The 15,444-nt window shown below is 45.3% G+C and overlaps 2 protein-coding genes across 4 annotated transcripts in view; one reads left to right on the forward strand and one right to left on the reverse strand.

The window, feature by feature from the left end:
- The window catches only part of MAPK8IP1 (mitogen-activated protein kinase 8 interacting protein 1), a 60,884-nt gene extending 51,086 nt beyond the window's left edge, over positions 1–9,798 (forward strand). For all 3 annotated transcript variants that reach the window (XM_035115727.3, XM_035115700.3, XM_088669301.1), the window contains 5 exons: positions 285–394; positions 3,330–3,449; positions 6,848–6,918; positions 7,571–7,669; positions 8,607–9,798. In XM_035115727.3, the coding sequence (XP_034971618.2) occupies positions 285–394; positions 3,330–3,449; positions 6,848–6,918; positions 7,571–7,669; positions 8,607–8,679 (473 nt within the window). In that variant the 3' untranslated portion in view covers positions 8,680–9,798. The remainder of the gene's footprint in view (positions 1–284; positions 395–3,329; positions 3,450–6,847; positions 6,919–7,570; positions 7,670–8,606) is intronic.
- A 1,349-nt stretch (positions 9,799–11,147) lies between these two features.
- FREY1 (Frey regulator of sperm-oocyte fusion 1) lies at positions 11,148–13,913 on the reverse strand. Its single transcript, XM_088669351.1, has 3 exons — positions 13,728–13,913; positions 11,930–12,003; positions 11,148–11,432 (listed from the first exon to the last, which is right to left on the reverse strand). The coding sequence occupies exons 1-3, from the start codon at positions 13,790–13,792 to the stop codon at positions 11,296–11,298; spliced, it is 276 nt and encodes a 91-aa protein (XP_088525477.1). The 5' UTR covers positions 13,793–13,913; the 3' UTR covers positions 11,148–11,295.
- Positions 13,914–15,444: the final 1,531 nt, after the last annotated feature.

A 15,444-nucleotide genomic window follows, 5' to 3' on the forward strand; every position in this document is an offset into this window, starting at 1 on the left:
CTGCTCTGTGCTCACGCACTTCAGTCCTGGCTCAGAGCTATCTTGGAAACCAGGACTTTCCCTGAGAAAATGTGGACACTTCAGACACACTTCAAAGTGGAAGGGGGAAGGACAAAACTGGTGCACAAATTATCACTCATATGAAGGAGTGATAATTGTGTCCCATCCCTGACAGCTATGTCAATAGAGCAACGAATAGAGTCTGTTCCCTCCTAACTTTACGTCATGTAGGATATCTATGTGAATCGGATTCTTCTCACCTACCTTGAACTTTTGATTTTCAGATTCAAGCAAGAGTAGCGATTGGGTGGACCAGTACCGGGTGAAGTTTCTCGGCTCAGTCCAGGTTCCATATCATAAAGGCAATGATGTGCTGTGCGCAGCTATGCAGAAGGTACTGTCCCTGCCCATCCCTGCTAAGCCATGGTTTTCCCACGGGACATTTTCTTTGGTGGGTGCAAGATGTCCATACCAGCATCTTGGCCTGGAACCAACTGGCAGCCATTGGAGCTCACATAGGGTTGGTGTTATCTGCTCCCCATGGCTGTTGGTAGAAATTAGTCTGGTGTTTGCATTCTAGACCAGTAGCAGCTTCTGAATAGCCTTCAGGAGCAGCCACATGGAGAGTATGTTGCAGGTGTCTAGGTGGGAGGGTACCAGGGCATGGCACAACAGTGACTGGATCTCTGTCTTCGAGGAAGGGACGCAGTTGGCAAATTGGTGGCAGCTGATAAAATATACACTTAGCCACTGCTTTGGACATAGAGTCCAGGAGGAGGCCTAGATTAAAGAGGCACACACTCCACTTTGCAAACCTGCTTTTTCTGGGGTAACCTCATTCTGAATAGGCTTTTTGTCTTTCTGGGGTAAACTTATTCTGAATAGGCTTTTTGTCACTCTGCTGGCATTTACGCTGCCCACTATATGCAAGTCCATCCTGAATGGATAAAGCTTCCATTGGTTCACCCTCATCCTGTACATTAGCAACATCTGAAAGTTATGCGTGCTTTCTGAAATCTTTCATCAAGATTCTTTGGTAACGCCATACCTACTGTAGTTCAGATGGAAGTGGGGGAACGAAAGCTAAAACATAGAAGGAATCAATAGGAATATAGCATTAGATCAGGCATCCCCAAACTTCGGCCCTCCAGATGTTTTGGACTACAATTCCCATCATCCCCGACCACTGGTCCTGTTAGCTAGGGATCATGGGAGTTGTAGGCCAAAACATCTGGAGGGCCGCAGTTTGGGGTTGCCTGATCTAGATCAAGGGAAGTAATAGTACCACTGTACAGTGGTACCTCGACTTACGAAGACGATCTGTTCCACGGCCGCCTTTGTAAGTCAAAGTCATCGGTTCTCAAAGCGCCCGTTCTGCGCATGCGCCGACCGTGCATGCAGCGAAAAGACTTCAGAAGTCAAAACCTTCAGAAGTCGAGTGGTTCGATTGTCAAGGTACCACTGTATTCTGCTCTGGTCAGACCTCACCTGGAGTACTGTGTCCAGTTCTGGACACCACAGTTCAAGAAGGATACTGAAAAGCTGGAACGTGTCCAGAGGAGGGCAACCAAAATGGTCAAAAGCCTGGAAATGATGCCATATGAGGAACGGCTTAGGGAGCTGGGCATGTTTAGCCTGGAGAAGAGAAGGTTAAGGGGTGATATGATAGCCATGTTCAAATATATTAAAGGATGCCATATAGAGGAGGGAGAAAAGGTTGTTTTCTGCTGCTCCAGAGAAGCGGACACGGAGCAATGGATTCAAACTACAAGAAAGAAGATTCCACCTAAACATTAGGAAGACCTTCCTGACAGTAAGAGCTGTTCAGCAGTGGAATTTGCTGCCAAGGAGTGTGGTGGAGTCTCCTTCTTTGGAGGTCTTTAAGCAGAGGCTTGACAGGCATATGTCAGAAATGCTTTGATGGTGTTTCCTGCTTGGCAGGGGGTTGGACTGGATGGCCCTTGTGGTCTCTTCCAATTCTATGATTCTATGAATTAAGCAGTAGGCAAGTTTGAAAACACACTCCTCCTCATTTGTTGCTGCTGTTATCTTCCTCCCTAAGGAGCCCAGAGCAGCTTGCAACAACAATACCGCATCATAAAACAACAGAATCCGTGTAAAATAATGTATCAATTTAAAAAGTTGAAATACTGAACACCATACCTAATGCAGCAGAGAAGATTAATGAGTCATCCATACCCTCTTCACCCTTCACCAAAGGCATGAATAAGCCAGTGTGCTTCTAACTGTTGGAGAAAGCATGTCAGTGTTGGGGACAAGTGCAATAACTTGATTGAGTGGGAATTCCAGAACTGAGGTGCAGCCGCAGCAAAGGTCCTGCTCATTACATAGCCAGTCAAGCCATACTTATTGGCAGAACCATGAGCAGGCCTCCTCCACAACACTTAAAGCACTATCCAGGTGGTATTGGGGAATGCACTCCTGCATTCCACCAAAAGCTATCATGGGTTATAAATATTAACACACTTCCTTGTTTCCCAGCTAAGCTTCAAAAAAGCAGTTCTCTTGGTATTTAGTGTGGGAAAGATACCTGTGAAGGTTGCTTATTGACCAGTGCCAGTGACATCACCGATGCCCCTCCATATTCCCAGTCCATATACAGTAATGGTTCTGCAACTGTTGCTAATGTTTTATGTTTTATTTTAGTTTTTAGATGTTTTAACTTTGTACTGAGAAATGTATCTTTTCTGACCGATGGTCGAATAAAGAATGATGATGATGATACTTCACAATTTTTTTAATAAAGTGAAGAATGAATTTAGCATATATTAATGTGTGTGTGTGTGTGGGGAGAGAGAGAGAGAGAGAGAGAGAGAGAGAGAGAGAGAGAGAGAGAGAGAGACTTCCTTCTAAGCCAGGCATCCCCAAACTGTGGCCCTCCAGATGTTTTGGCCTACAACTCCCATGATCCCTAGCTAAGAGGACCAGTGGTCAGGGATGATGGGAATTGTAGTCCAAAACATCTGGAGGGCCGAAGTTTGGGGGTGCCTGTTCTAAGCCATCAGTTACATGTGTAAGAACAGTTATGAACTTGGGATCACACAGCAAGCAACAGCAATCTTGGGGCATTGTGTCTACTGTATCTTCAACCCTTGTCTCCTCCCACTCCCAAAACAGATCACCCATCTTGTGGTTTCAGGTACTTTGAAGTCAACATTTCTTGAAACTGCCAACCTGGGAGGAGGAATGGGGACCCCAGTTTTATATCAAATGGAGGGGGGGTGATATTTTCCATGAGAAGAGTAGCGTCACCAGAAACTCCAGATAGTTTGTGTGACAGCTGATGCAAATTTTCTGTTTTGGCACAGATTGCCACTACTCGCCGCCTCACCGTGCACTTTAACCCGCCCTCCAGCTGCGTCCTGGAGATCAGCATGAGAGGAGTCAAGATTGCTGTGAAAGGCGATGACTCTAAGGATCCCAGCAAGGTAGGCTTGACCACCGAAGGTAGCTCTGCTGCCAGCCCTGTTCCTGGGTTCTGTGCTCTCAGGCCTCATTATTATTACATCTTCCAGCTCAGCAGCTTGGCCAATAAACAAAAGAGAGCATGCAAACAAGATAGCGATTTGCATATGTCCTGGCTGGCAGTGCCTCATGTCTTTTCCTGAAGGAGTCTATTGGGGATTGGATAACAGGGCAGAGTCACATTCATGCCCTGAAGTCCAGATGCAAAAGTACATGCTCCCAGGCTGCAGGTATATTAATGCGCTGGAAGGTCTGTTTGCTAAGCTGCTCCAATAATCTACGAAGCATTGCTAAACCCGTCTGCTACTATTTTAACCGGTGTCCTGTGGATCTGTGCAGTAAAGCCTCTCTGCATAAGTAGCTCACATGGAGCTTTCAAGAGGAAGGAGCAAAGCCATTCAGAAAGTGCATTCTGTTCATAATGGAAACACCCTTCCAGAGTCAATCAAGGGCAGTGGACCTGAAAGCAGAAAGACTGAGAGAAATATATATGATAGTGTGTTAATTAATTATCTGAGCTTGGGCTGTGTTTAATCAGCACAGCTGGCTTCACTTTATTTTGCTTGAACAAAATATTTCTTCAAATGTATTACTATTTTTCAAATGTGTGTATACAACTATAATGTTTTGTGCACTAACGCTAAAATGGAATCCATTCAATTCTACCTCATGAAATGATTGTAACAGAACCAAGACCTTTCATTTATTGAAGGTTAAATGACACACAATGTAAAGGCTGGGGCGCTTTGTAGCTAGTACAAGAATATTGCTTGACTCTGATACTGCTGCAGCCTTCCTGTAATCCTGAACCTGAAATCCCCTCTTTCGTATTCCTGCATAAGACCCTTTAGGAGAGAGTAAGAAGCTTATGATCTGGAACTAGTGTTGCCAACAGGGTTTTCTGGACCTAGGACACTTGTATGTGGATTAGACCCTCTGCCCTACTCACAAAAGAGGATGCAGATTTGCATATGCTTTGTGTCATACGGAAATTTATATAATCTTTTGTGAGTGGGATGAAGAGCCCAAAAATAGATAAGGAGCTGCACATTAGTAATAATATGTCTGAGAGGCAGAATGTCAGCGGGGGAAGCTTGCTCTGTATTTATGTTTCCATACTAGAAAAGGTTTAACCTGTTAAATATCTGCCTGCCACACAGCTGTTAAAGGCACAAGGGCATGTCCTCCAGTGCCAACCCTAAACTGTGCAAAGAACTCAAGTTCCCTGAGTTGTTAACCTGTTATGTTACACTTCATCAGTTGATCTTAGGTTGGCATTACTATATTCATTTCAAGACCAGACACAATATTTCAGATGGTAGGGGAGGGTGTGTACTAGGGCGATGACTTTTTTACAACCTCATTTCCCTGTATCATAATTTGATGAGCTTTCATTAAAGATTAGATAAAATCTTACTTTCAAAGAGATTTGATAAAAAAAACCCTCACGCACAAAATGATTTAAAAAAATTTATTTATCAGTTTTTTGACCATTTTTGAAGTCACTGTAAGCAGATATAAAATTGAACCCAAGCTTTAGAGTCACATATATACAACATTATATAGGGTCATCAAACACACAAGGAAGCTTTTTTTAGCTGCAGTAACAGTATAGATGCCGCTAGAGGGCGATGTTTTGCTACCTCTCCTGTAGGTTCTTTTCCCAGCATGTCCGGCAGGGTCAGCTAGCTGAGTTTTGAGGTCCCAAAAAGGGGCTTTTACCTTGCACAGGTGTGACATTTGTATACCCTATGTTGCTAAGAACACTCCCCATTGTGGAATGTGGTGTTGTGTCCAAATTTGATACGAAATATATATAGAATTGTTAATACAATTTTATGAAATGGTAAAACGGCATACAAAATAAAAATAAAAACTGTGCGTAACCTTTTTAAATATTTCAATGGAATGTACCTCATCTTAGTCATTAATAGACAAAAGTTCAACCATTTGTGCTACAGGAAATAATTTTTGAGGGAAAAAAATGAAAAAGTCATCACCCTAGTTTGTACCAAAAGTGGCATAAGAAATACTCATGGCTGGATGAATTCAAGATTGAATGCAGTGTAGTCTAACAGCATTTGCTGTGGTTAGTAATTATTTTTATTCCTTAACAACTAGAAAAGTGTTATTAGCACAGGACAAGCAGACACCCTTTTCTTTTTCTTGACCAACAGTACGTAATTGTTGATTATCATACTGGGAACAACAATCTGCTTCCAATAATTCCCCTATTTTTCCCACCCCGATTGAAAAAGCAATTAATCCACTTTACAATTCACTTAACAACACCCTCAACTGCATTTCCCTAAGAAGAAACCAACACACCAAGAGGCTATTCAGCCCCTCTCTAGCAGGCCTGAATATAGCAAACTAGGGCTACTTTACGGGGTTGATGTAACCCACATAGCTCTCTCAGTTGCAGTACCCCCCCTATGACATGTATTTTGCATTAGCAGGATTTTTTAAAAAATAAAATCACACAGTATTGGAAAAAAGCTCTTTTCTTGCATGAAATTAATTCTGAGTTAGAAAGAGCAGGGATTACTTACTGTCCTAGCTGCTAATTTTGCTTTTGGGTAGACATGCTACTGCCCAATTACAGCTACACTAAAATCCTGGATTTTTCAGTTATTGTCTCTGGTCAACAATCCCAGTTCTGTCAGAGAAAGCCAAAGGAAGAGAAAAGCTTTTAAAAGAACCTGGAAGATCCTTCAGAATGAATCAGGTAGTTCTTTCTCCATCTAGAAAAAAGTCACACATACAGCAAGGAAGACAGTAAAATGGCTTCAAACTGAACCAGGTTGATGCTTTTCTCAAGTGTTTGCAGAAGGGACTTCCTTGGTTGTTTTGGAGCTGTTTTGGGGTCTCCTCTGATGTTTGGGTCTCCTCAATCACAGAGTGACTTCACTCATTGACTAAAATTGCTAAAAGATGGGAATAGGCTCATATCACACAAAATAGTCTATGCACATTTTTCTTCCTAACTTTCATTCTACAAAGGCTAAGGATCTAAGTAATTTAAAATGGACAAATCGGGAGCCTGGGGGCCCTACTCACTCTGAGGCCAGTACAGCAAGACTTGATTTTCCTTCTCATCAGCCCTGCCTGGAATTTCCCCTGTACTTCCTACCATACAAGCTTTTGCAGTGCACAGATAAACTGTTGCAAGTTATGGAATGGAATATCCTTTCCCCAAAACACAGCATGAGGTCCTTTTAATTTGTGACTTGGGTCTCCCAAGGGTGAGGGATCCGAACACATTTTACTTTCCTTTTACTTTCCTTCAATAAATGGCTCTGGTTCCTCAACTGTCCTAACTCTTACCCAGGCCTAACATCTTGCTCTCTCTGCCCTGCAGGGGAATAAATGTAGCCACTTTTTCCAGTTGAAGAACATTTCATTCTGTGGATACCACCCAAAGAACAACAAGTAAGTCCCAGCGGATGGTCAAAATGAATTCATGGCAAAGGAGACACACAGCTCTTCCTCCTTGCACTATCCTGCAGTGTATCCTAGGCAATTTGGGGATTTGAAGTGTAACTTCAAATAGGAAATTCCTGTGTGGCAGTCTTCTTAATCCCTGCTAAACAATATGCTTGATAAAGGTGGGATGGGCATGAAGTTTCATATAACAGCATTGTGATCTTGTTAAACAGACTGTATCACCGACACTTGTCCTCCACTTGGTACCAACATAGATAGACAGAAGCCAGAAGACCGCTGTGAATTTGGCAGGGTGTGTGCAGGGGGTTGGACTGGATGGCCCTTGTGGTCTCTTCCAACTCTATGATTCTATGATTTATTGGGGCTTTATTTTTAGAGATCCAGGTGAGTTCTGTTGTCTCGGCTGCTGTTTACCAGCTTTGTCTGGTACTCAAATTGCACAGGAAGAAAAGTTTTTATCCCACTTCCTGCTTTTGTCCACACATGCAAAGCGAAACCAATGGATTTCTCTTCAGGGAGGTATATTTTCCAACTGCAGGAAGAATGGAACCAATGGGTCTTGTTACTTTGGTAGAGAATTCATTCCTAGCCTAGGATACCAGAGACCCAAGCTCATGTATTGTGTTTTCTCTTTCAGGTATTTTGGGTTCATCACCAAGCACCCAGCTGACCACAGATTTGCGTGCCATGTCTTTGTTGCAGAGGAGTCCACCAAACCACTTGCGGAGTCTGTAGGGTGAGTTTCAGGCTACATCCTGAAAATTCCTGCTATTTACAAAGATCCCAGTCAACCTGGATCTAAGAGAGGGGTGTGTTGGTTGCAAATAGGTACTGGAGATGTCAGCATAAGCCATAATGGCCAGGAATCAGCTACTTTTCACCCAGCTCCCAGCCCCCCAAGACAGTTGCTGAGAGATCCAGCAGAACCAGGAAACAGCTTTGGCCTGTGTCTCTAGCCCACCAGAGATCATCAACCAGTGCAACAAAGGTGGTTTCAGTCTCATGATGGGGCCTGAATCTTGACTGGAAGAGATCCAAATGGTCCACATCCTCCAGATGTCCCTGGAATTGTTCACCTTGCCCAGGAATGGAAGATCTGAGCCTGGGTGATAAGTGGCCATAATTGCCAGGTCCATAGATGGGTTTAAAGGAGTGGTTTAATGACAGCTTCTTTAAGGGGGTCCCGGAAGACACTCTGAGAGAAGCATTCGCCACCCCACAGAGCCCATTGCCCAGCCCTGCCTGGCTCACTTTGATGAGCCAGGATGGGCCAGGATCAAGGAGACAGGTGGTAGGTTTCACTCGTCCAAGCAGCCTGTCCACATCATCAGAGGTAACTAGGCAGAGCTTTGGCGTTCTCCCATCCCAGCCCTGCTCCCATGATGGGATCTACCTCTTTTCGAATCTGAGCGATTTTATCTGAAAAAAAAGCTTTGCAAAATTGTTGCAGGAGATATTGGAGTCCTTATCACACCCCGATGGCAAAGGTGGTTCTGTTAGACTATGAACCACCTGAAAGAGTCTCCTGGTACTCTTTTCTGCAGATGCAGTAGAGGCGGCAAATAAGGTCCTCTTGGTAGGCTCAATGTTGAGCTCTAACTTGTTGCTTTGCCTGTTCTGTGGAAGAATCCCAGCTCCCAATTGACATTCCATTTCATGTTTTCTTTTTGCAGGAGAGCCTTCCATCAGTTCTACAAGGAATGTGTGGAATATACGTGCCCCACAGAGGACATCTACCTAGAGTAGGGGCCGGGGTAGCCCCTGCCCTCCTGTACAGACAAGGGCCATTCCCCCCATTGTGCATGGACAAGCTGCTTTGAGATGGGAGGAGGAGTGGGCGTGGGAACAATGTTCCTCAGTGCGCAGAGCCCCACCTCTTTCAGTGCACCTCCTCTTTCCTTGGGCCGGGGGTTTGGGGTGGGTGGGGTGGGTGGACAAAAAAAAGGGTTTATTATCAGAAGAAGAAATATGCTTTTCCGTTTGTTTATTTATCTGAAATAAAGCACCGCCAGCGGAAGCAGGTGTTGCTGCCGCTGGTACAGGAGGAGAGTGGGCATGGGCACCAGGAGTGCCCACGTGAATGGGCTGGCTTGGTGCTACTGCAAGAGAGAGGGCTCCACGAGTTCTGCTCAAGTCTGCTTGGGCCCTGCTCTAGTTCTAGCTGCCGTGTTCAGCCCTTCACATTGGGAGTTTAGTAAGTTGAGGATGCTGCTCTTCCACTGCAGAAGAAGGGATAGATAATAAGCCTGGGGATGGTTGCAAGTAGTGAGCCCAGTCCCTGGCTGGGAATGGTGGGGTTGGAGAATAGTGGAATAGGAGACGGGGAAAGGGTGTGTGTGACCATTTGCCCCACCAGTTCCCAAGATATAGCATCCGAGTCTCTTATCCTGTGCCTGCAAAAAATCCGGGAACCACTGGAGGAACACTGGTGCCTGTCCTAGCCCCTCCTAGTTTGTAGGAGAGGAGGGTTTTGAAGCATGTAGACAGCCAGGGAGGGCCCATGCCCTGGAATCTGCTGATGGAAAGAGCTCCTCTACCCCGGCCCTTGCTCTAAATCTCCCTTCCCTCCATACCCGCTCTCCAGCTGCAGGTTCTGCATTCACGGAGGGAATCTGGACCCTGCACAGGGTTCATCTGATTCATCTGCATCAGGGGCTTGAGAGGAGCTCCAGCCATAAGCACAAAATAGATTCAGGAAGGGCTCGGTCCCACGGAGAAGAAGCAAAGCTGGGAGAATAGCATGAGTGACTAGGGGATAATAAGAGCTGCAGAAAGGTGTGCCTTTGCCCTCCCCCCCCAAAAAAGCAGGGGGCTCTGTGCTTCTGCTCTAATGACAACAATGATTAAACGTTGATGTTTCAAAGAGCCTGTGTTGCTGTTGTTTTGTTGCCCGAGGAGACTCAGGCCTCTAAGCAAACTGCTGTTTGAGCATTTTCCCGGGAATTGGGAAAATTGACATTCTGCTAGCCTTCCTTGGGGAGTCTCACCAGCTGCAGCATAGCAGCATTCCAGGTTCTGCAACCCCCCATTTTGAAACCAAATTATAGTACATCAGATTTCCAGGGAAATGTCACACATCTTCAGTTTTCAAAAGTACAGGTATAAACCTTGCATTGACTTACAAAAGTGTGGAAAGGTTCCACTGAATCCAATTGTGTCGAATGACTATGTTAGATATTATGAAACAACTCTCTTGTAGATCTTGTTCTTTTTGGAATAGCTTGGCTTTCAGGCGGGGTTGGGAGCATGGCACTCCTCCATTGCCTCCCAAGACAGATGGATGCCAACTCCCTCCAATTTCCATTGAGGTCCTATCTCCATATATTTGTGAACCTTGGTGTTTTGTGTGTGTGTGTCTTTCTGCTTTCAGATACAATGGGGAGGGGGCTTAATTTGTTAGTTATTGACAATGATTGAGAAGTCTTGCTAGAGTTTACCCAGCTGTTGTCCCCCTGCAACCACCAGAAATGTGTCACATTCCCCTATTCTAGTTAAAGGCTTTGAGATGTCAGAATCCCAGGACCTCAGTGGACAAAATCTTCTAATCTACTAGCCTCTTCTCTAGCTAAATATAGATTGTATGTTCGCAGCTCTGTTGTTGCCAGTTAAGGAAAGCAGCCAGTTATTAAGCAGCATTCAAAGGGTTTTGGGTTTGCATTTCTACTAGATGTTGGGGAGACCCTGAAGTAGGGATGGGGAACCTGTCCCCAATATCTGGAGAGCCATTGAGGCACTTAACTTCTGCTTTTCTCAAAACAAAAACACTTATACACCAAAAGGCCCTAAATGAAATCAATTTTGTCAAATATGGAACTGTATGTATATTTACATTATACAATTCAACTCATAGTAGTCAGCTTCCATAGAATCTGGAATTTTATTGTGCAGTGGGAGCAAACAGAAGTATTGGCAAGAGGGGAAGTAATATTGGACTCACAATAAGAAGACTCACGACAGGGGTGGCGAGGGAGAGAAGACAATGGCAACAGAAAGCTGTGGCCAACTCAATCCCAGCCTCTGCAGCAAAAAAACCCCCACCCATCTCTGGTCCTCATCAAATGTTTTCAAGCTTTGCTCAACACCCATAAGAGTTAAAACATGAGATGTGAGCCAAGACCTTGCAACTGCCCTGCTGAGTGCCAAGTGCCACCCATGCCTGTAGGATGGATGCATAGAGCAGACAGAACTGTGGGGATGGGGAAGAGGAATGCAAGTGTGAAAGAGCAAAGGAAGGGGAAGATCTCGCTTCTTACATTACTAGGTGATTTGGGTTTGAGTGGCTTTTGCTGCCTGTGACAGATCAATTAGTTGGTGCAAGTGCACTTCAGAGGTGGCATCTCTATTTGCACTTCCTTAAGAGACTCAAAGGAGGTCATCGTAATAATACTCCTCAAAATTTGGCTCATCCCGCTTGCTTTTGTGTGCTTTTTGCAGCTTTTCCGATTCCTTCCGCTGTATGTGTCTCCGGAAGTTGGGCATCCTTGGTTTAATGCCATAATCTGTGAAGACAGGAGCTAGTAAGAGAAGTGTGTGGCAATGGCAGGGCAAGGAGAGAGAAAATTACATAGGAGGATGTGGAAGCGAAGGCTCACATGGCCCTAAGAATCCTTGGGGCAGTTAACTCGAAGGCACGATTGGGGGAACGAGCTTTCCCTACCAACAGATTCCCAAGATGTTGAATTACGACTCCCACCAATCCCCTACAATTACTTTTGCTGGGCAGGAATGACTGGGCTGTAGTCTGACGACACATGGGGACCAAAAATTGGGAAAGGTTTCTCTGCTGATAACCTGGAAGGGATCCCCCCCCAAACTGGTGCCTATATATTGACAGTCCCTTTGCCCAGAGGTAAGGACTAAAACTTCCATCAGCCCCAGCAAGCATAGGCAAGGGTCAGGGATGGTGGGAACTGTAGTCCATCAACATCTGGAGAGCAACACATTGGCTCTCCTTGCCCTATGCTGTTGCGTAGTAGGAACTGGAAGGGATACATGCCATCCACCAGGCCAAAGTGCTGCTGCTGGAGCTCCAGGGGTGCAGAGAATTCCTCTGGGACAGACGGACTGAGCCTGCTGCAGAAGAGTACAAGGTCAGGAACTGCGGTGGTTGCTGCCTCAAGCCCTGATCTTATGGACTATTAGTGTGGAGGGAGTTCCCCTCTTGGTTATTTCAAAACACCTTCCCAGCCAAATAATAATTTATAAAACAAAGCAGAGAGCACTATCCCAAATGTGCAATTTTAAAAAGTGCAAGTGCCTATAAATCCTCCGTAGTTAGGATTGCCTCCAAACCTTAACATATCCTCTTGATCAAGGAATTATAGATGTAATCAAATCACTTTTTGAAAATGCAACTGTTTAAAACCTTATTAATTAATTTTATCTGTTTATTACATCACTTTTCATTTATAATGTCTTGTTTGAAAAGCATGTACAGACCCAAAAGATGGTGGATAACTGCAGTATTTATTGAAGATCTTATTTTCGTATTGCCTGTGGCCCCATTTCCGCCCCCCACTTCTGCATCTGTCTTCAGGACATCCAGCAATGCAGTGATTTCAAGCATTTATCATAATCAGGGAGTCTGCATGAAAATCTAAATTCTCCAAAGAAATGAGACTTGATGCATAGGGGTACATCTTTAAAGTGGTTCACTATACCAAAACAGTGATGGCCATTACACTAAAATGCAACATGAAAATCATGCTCTGATTCAGCCCAGTCCTGTTTGGTGCTTACGACTTTTAACCCTGGTAAAATTCTGTCTAATGATACTCTTTGAGGCCTCCCTTCCTTTGTTTAGTCCCCCAACACACCCTGAAGAAGAATGAGCATAAGCCACATATTGCGATTTTTTTTTTCTTGGTGCCCGCAGGAGCAAAATATCCCTAAAATGTCAGCCTGCTGACAATTTCAATAGGAATCAGGGCATGTGAGATGGGTTGATCCACCCAGATGTTGAGCCTTTGGAATATAATCCTACTGCTAGCTGTTTTATATTGGCACGAGCTTCCTTTGAGAAGGGGTGATGCACTGAGACTTAATGGCTGTCTCTGATTTAACCTGCTGCTATAATTCCTTAATAAAGTGTAAAGGTAAACAGGGCTGTCTTAATTTGAGCATGTCTGGCGCCGTGGTGCGATGATCACTCCGGCGCCCCCCTGCCCCGTTTCTCACCGCGACGGGCAGGCACAGCGCACGGCGCCCCCCTGGCAGCCCGGCGCCCCGGGGCCACCCGGGCTTGCCTTAAAGCCAGCTCTGAATGTAAAGGTAAAGGGACCCCTGACCATTAGGTCCAGTCATGACCGACTCTAGGGTTGCGGCCCTCATCTCGCTTTATTGGCCGAGGGAGCCGGCGTGCAGCTTCCAGGTCATGTGGCCAGCATGACTAAGCCGCTTCTGGCGAACCAGAGCAGCGCACAGAAACACTGTTTACTTCCCGCCGGAGCGGTACCTATTTACTTGCACTTTGATGTGCTTTCGAATTACTAGGTTGGCAGGAGCTGGGACCGAGCAACGGGAGCTCGCTCCATCACGGGGATTTGAACTGCAGACCTTCTGATCGGCAAGCCCTAGGCTCTGTGGTTTAACCCACAGCGCCACCTGCATCCCTTAATAAAGTGTACCCGATTCCTAAAGAAGGGCAGGCAAGTGACTCATTTCAAATGACCCACTTTTCACCCCCTCCTCACCTCATTCCTTGCTACATCTGGGTGGAAAGAGTCAGGTATACAATTCGTTGTAAACATCCCCCCCCCCAATGGAGAGTGCAGGACCACCAAGCAGTGTTTTACCTTTGAAGACTTGGCATGGACAGCCCTCTCTCTGTGAGGAGAAGCAACAGAAGCAGGAGTCCCATCCGGCTAGTGAAATCCAACAATGGGTTCCTACTTTACTGGCTTTCAGTAATGGAACTCAAGACGGCTCACAGTGCCTACAATGCCATCACAAAGGGCAAAGAACACACAGCATTCCGACTCCTAGGTAATGGGCCTGCCCAATGGGGGCCAGACTAAGAATGAAACTTGTGCAGCCCCTTCAGACAAAGTGTCCTCTCGCGGACCAAGTTGCCTGCTTCTACAAGTATTGTAGCTGAGCCCCATTTCAGAGAAACAAGCTTCAATCCCACATGATGTACTTTCCCATAAAGCACAGTTGATCCTATGCTCACTTTCTTCCCATGAAGTCACATTCTCTAGGAACAAGAGGAGAGCCCCAGCTTATGCGCCAGCCAGGCTTCAGTAACACAGCATCAAAGTAACTAGTGCAGGCATAGGCAAACTCAGCCCACTAGATGTTTTGGGACTACAATTCCCACAATCCCTAGCTAACAGGACCAGCAGTCAGGGGTGATGGGAATTGTAGTCTCAAAACATCTGGAGGGCAGAGTTTGCCTACACCTGAACTAGTGAGTTAGGCAGCTGTGCGAGTTCGACAGTAGAGCAAGGAGACTGAGGCATACTGCACTTCCCCCCTCCCACCATTTTTTTACCTAGCAAAGACCAAACTCCAAAATGGAATAATAAACAACTGGTAGAAATACTAGCACAGATGAGGGGGCTATCAAAGGTGCTGTTCTGTAGAACAGATGTACGACTATCTGCCTGCTGAACATTATGTCCTTGGTACACTGAGCATGTGGCTCGCAGGGGACAAATTTATTCTCTTGAGAATCAGAGAAGCTGGTGGATGAGGCCTTCAGGGACGTAATAGGAGAATCCCACTCTCTCCAGCTTTCACAGAGAAGGGGAATCTGTCAATTGCTTGCATTAAGGTGTCGCAACTGAGGCATACAGTGTATGTCTGGTCCTGTTTTAAACTGGCCTGAACTTATAGGGCCAGTCTTCATCAGATGGAGACTAGAAACCCAGCCGATTGGAACTTTTCTCTCACCTACCCTTTCTTTAAATTCAAATTCTCCATCTCTCTCACTTCTGTTTTTGTTTATTTATGCTTTATTTTGAAGACTGAACTGGTGAGCTAGCAAAAATGGGCTTCCAATCAGTCTAGCCATTGGTCACTGCTACAAAACTGAAGTAAGAAAGAATGAATTAAACAAAGACCTTTTGCCAGTAGTGACTGCGATAGTCTATCGTTTCACCCATAAATCCCTCCAAGGACCCTCCATAAGGAGGTGACGGCACCTACCAATTACAGGGAGAAGGTAGGAGGATGGGGACGAGACCCCAACTTCCAACAAACTTAAGAAGTTTGTGTGGCATCTGAAAACAGGACAGATTTTCCTTTATCAGCAAGCTTGCTGAAATGACTGATAGTCCTCTACTAAACAAATTCTTCTAGTACATAGGAGATCCTTTCCCTGGGATTGAGAACATTTATTTCCTATGGGTTTGGTTTTTGTTTTGCAGGAAAATTGGGACTACACAGCAGAAAACGGAGGGCAGTTTCCCCCACCTGTCTGTTGCAGGGAGGCTATTGCTAGCTTTGGAAAAAGAAATCTATAAGCTGAGCACTCTCCATACTGTCTTCTGAACCTCAGGTGGGCCCTGA

This window comes from Zootoca vivipara, chromosome 1 (assembly GCF_965207765.1).
Source record: "Zootoca vivipara chromosome 1, rZooViv2.hap1.1, whole genome shotgun sequence".
NCBI classification, from domain to species: Eukaryota; Metazoa; Chordata; class Lepidosauria; order Squamata; family Lacertidae; genus Zootoca; species Zootoca vivipara.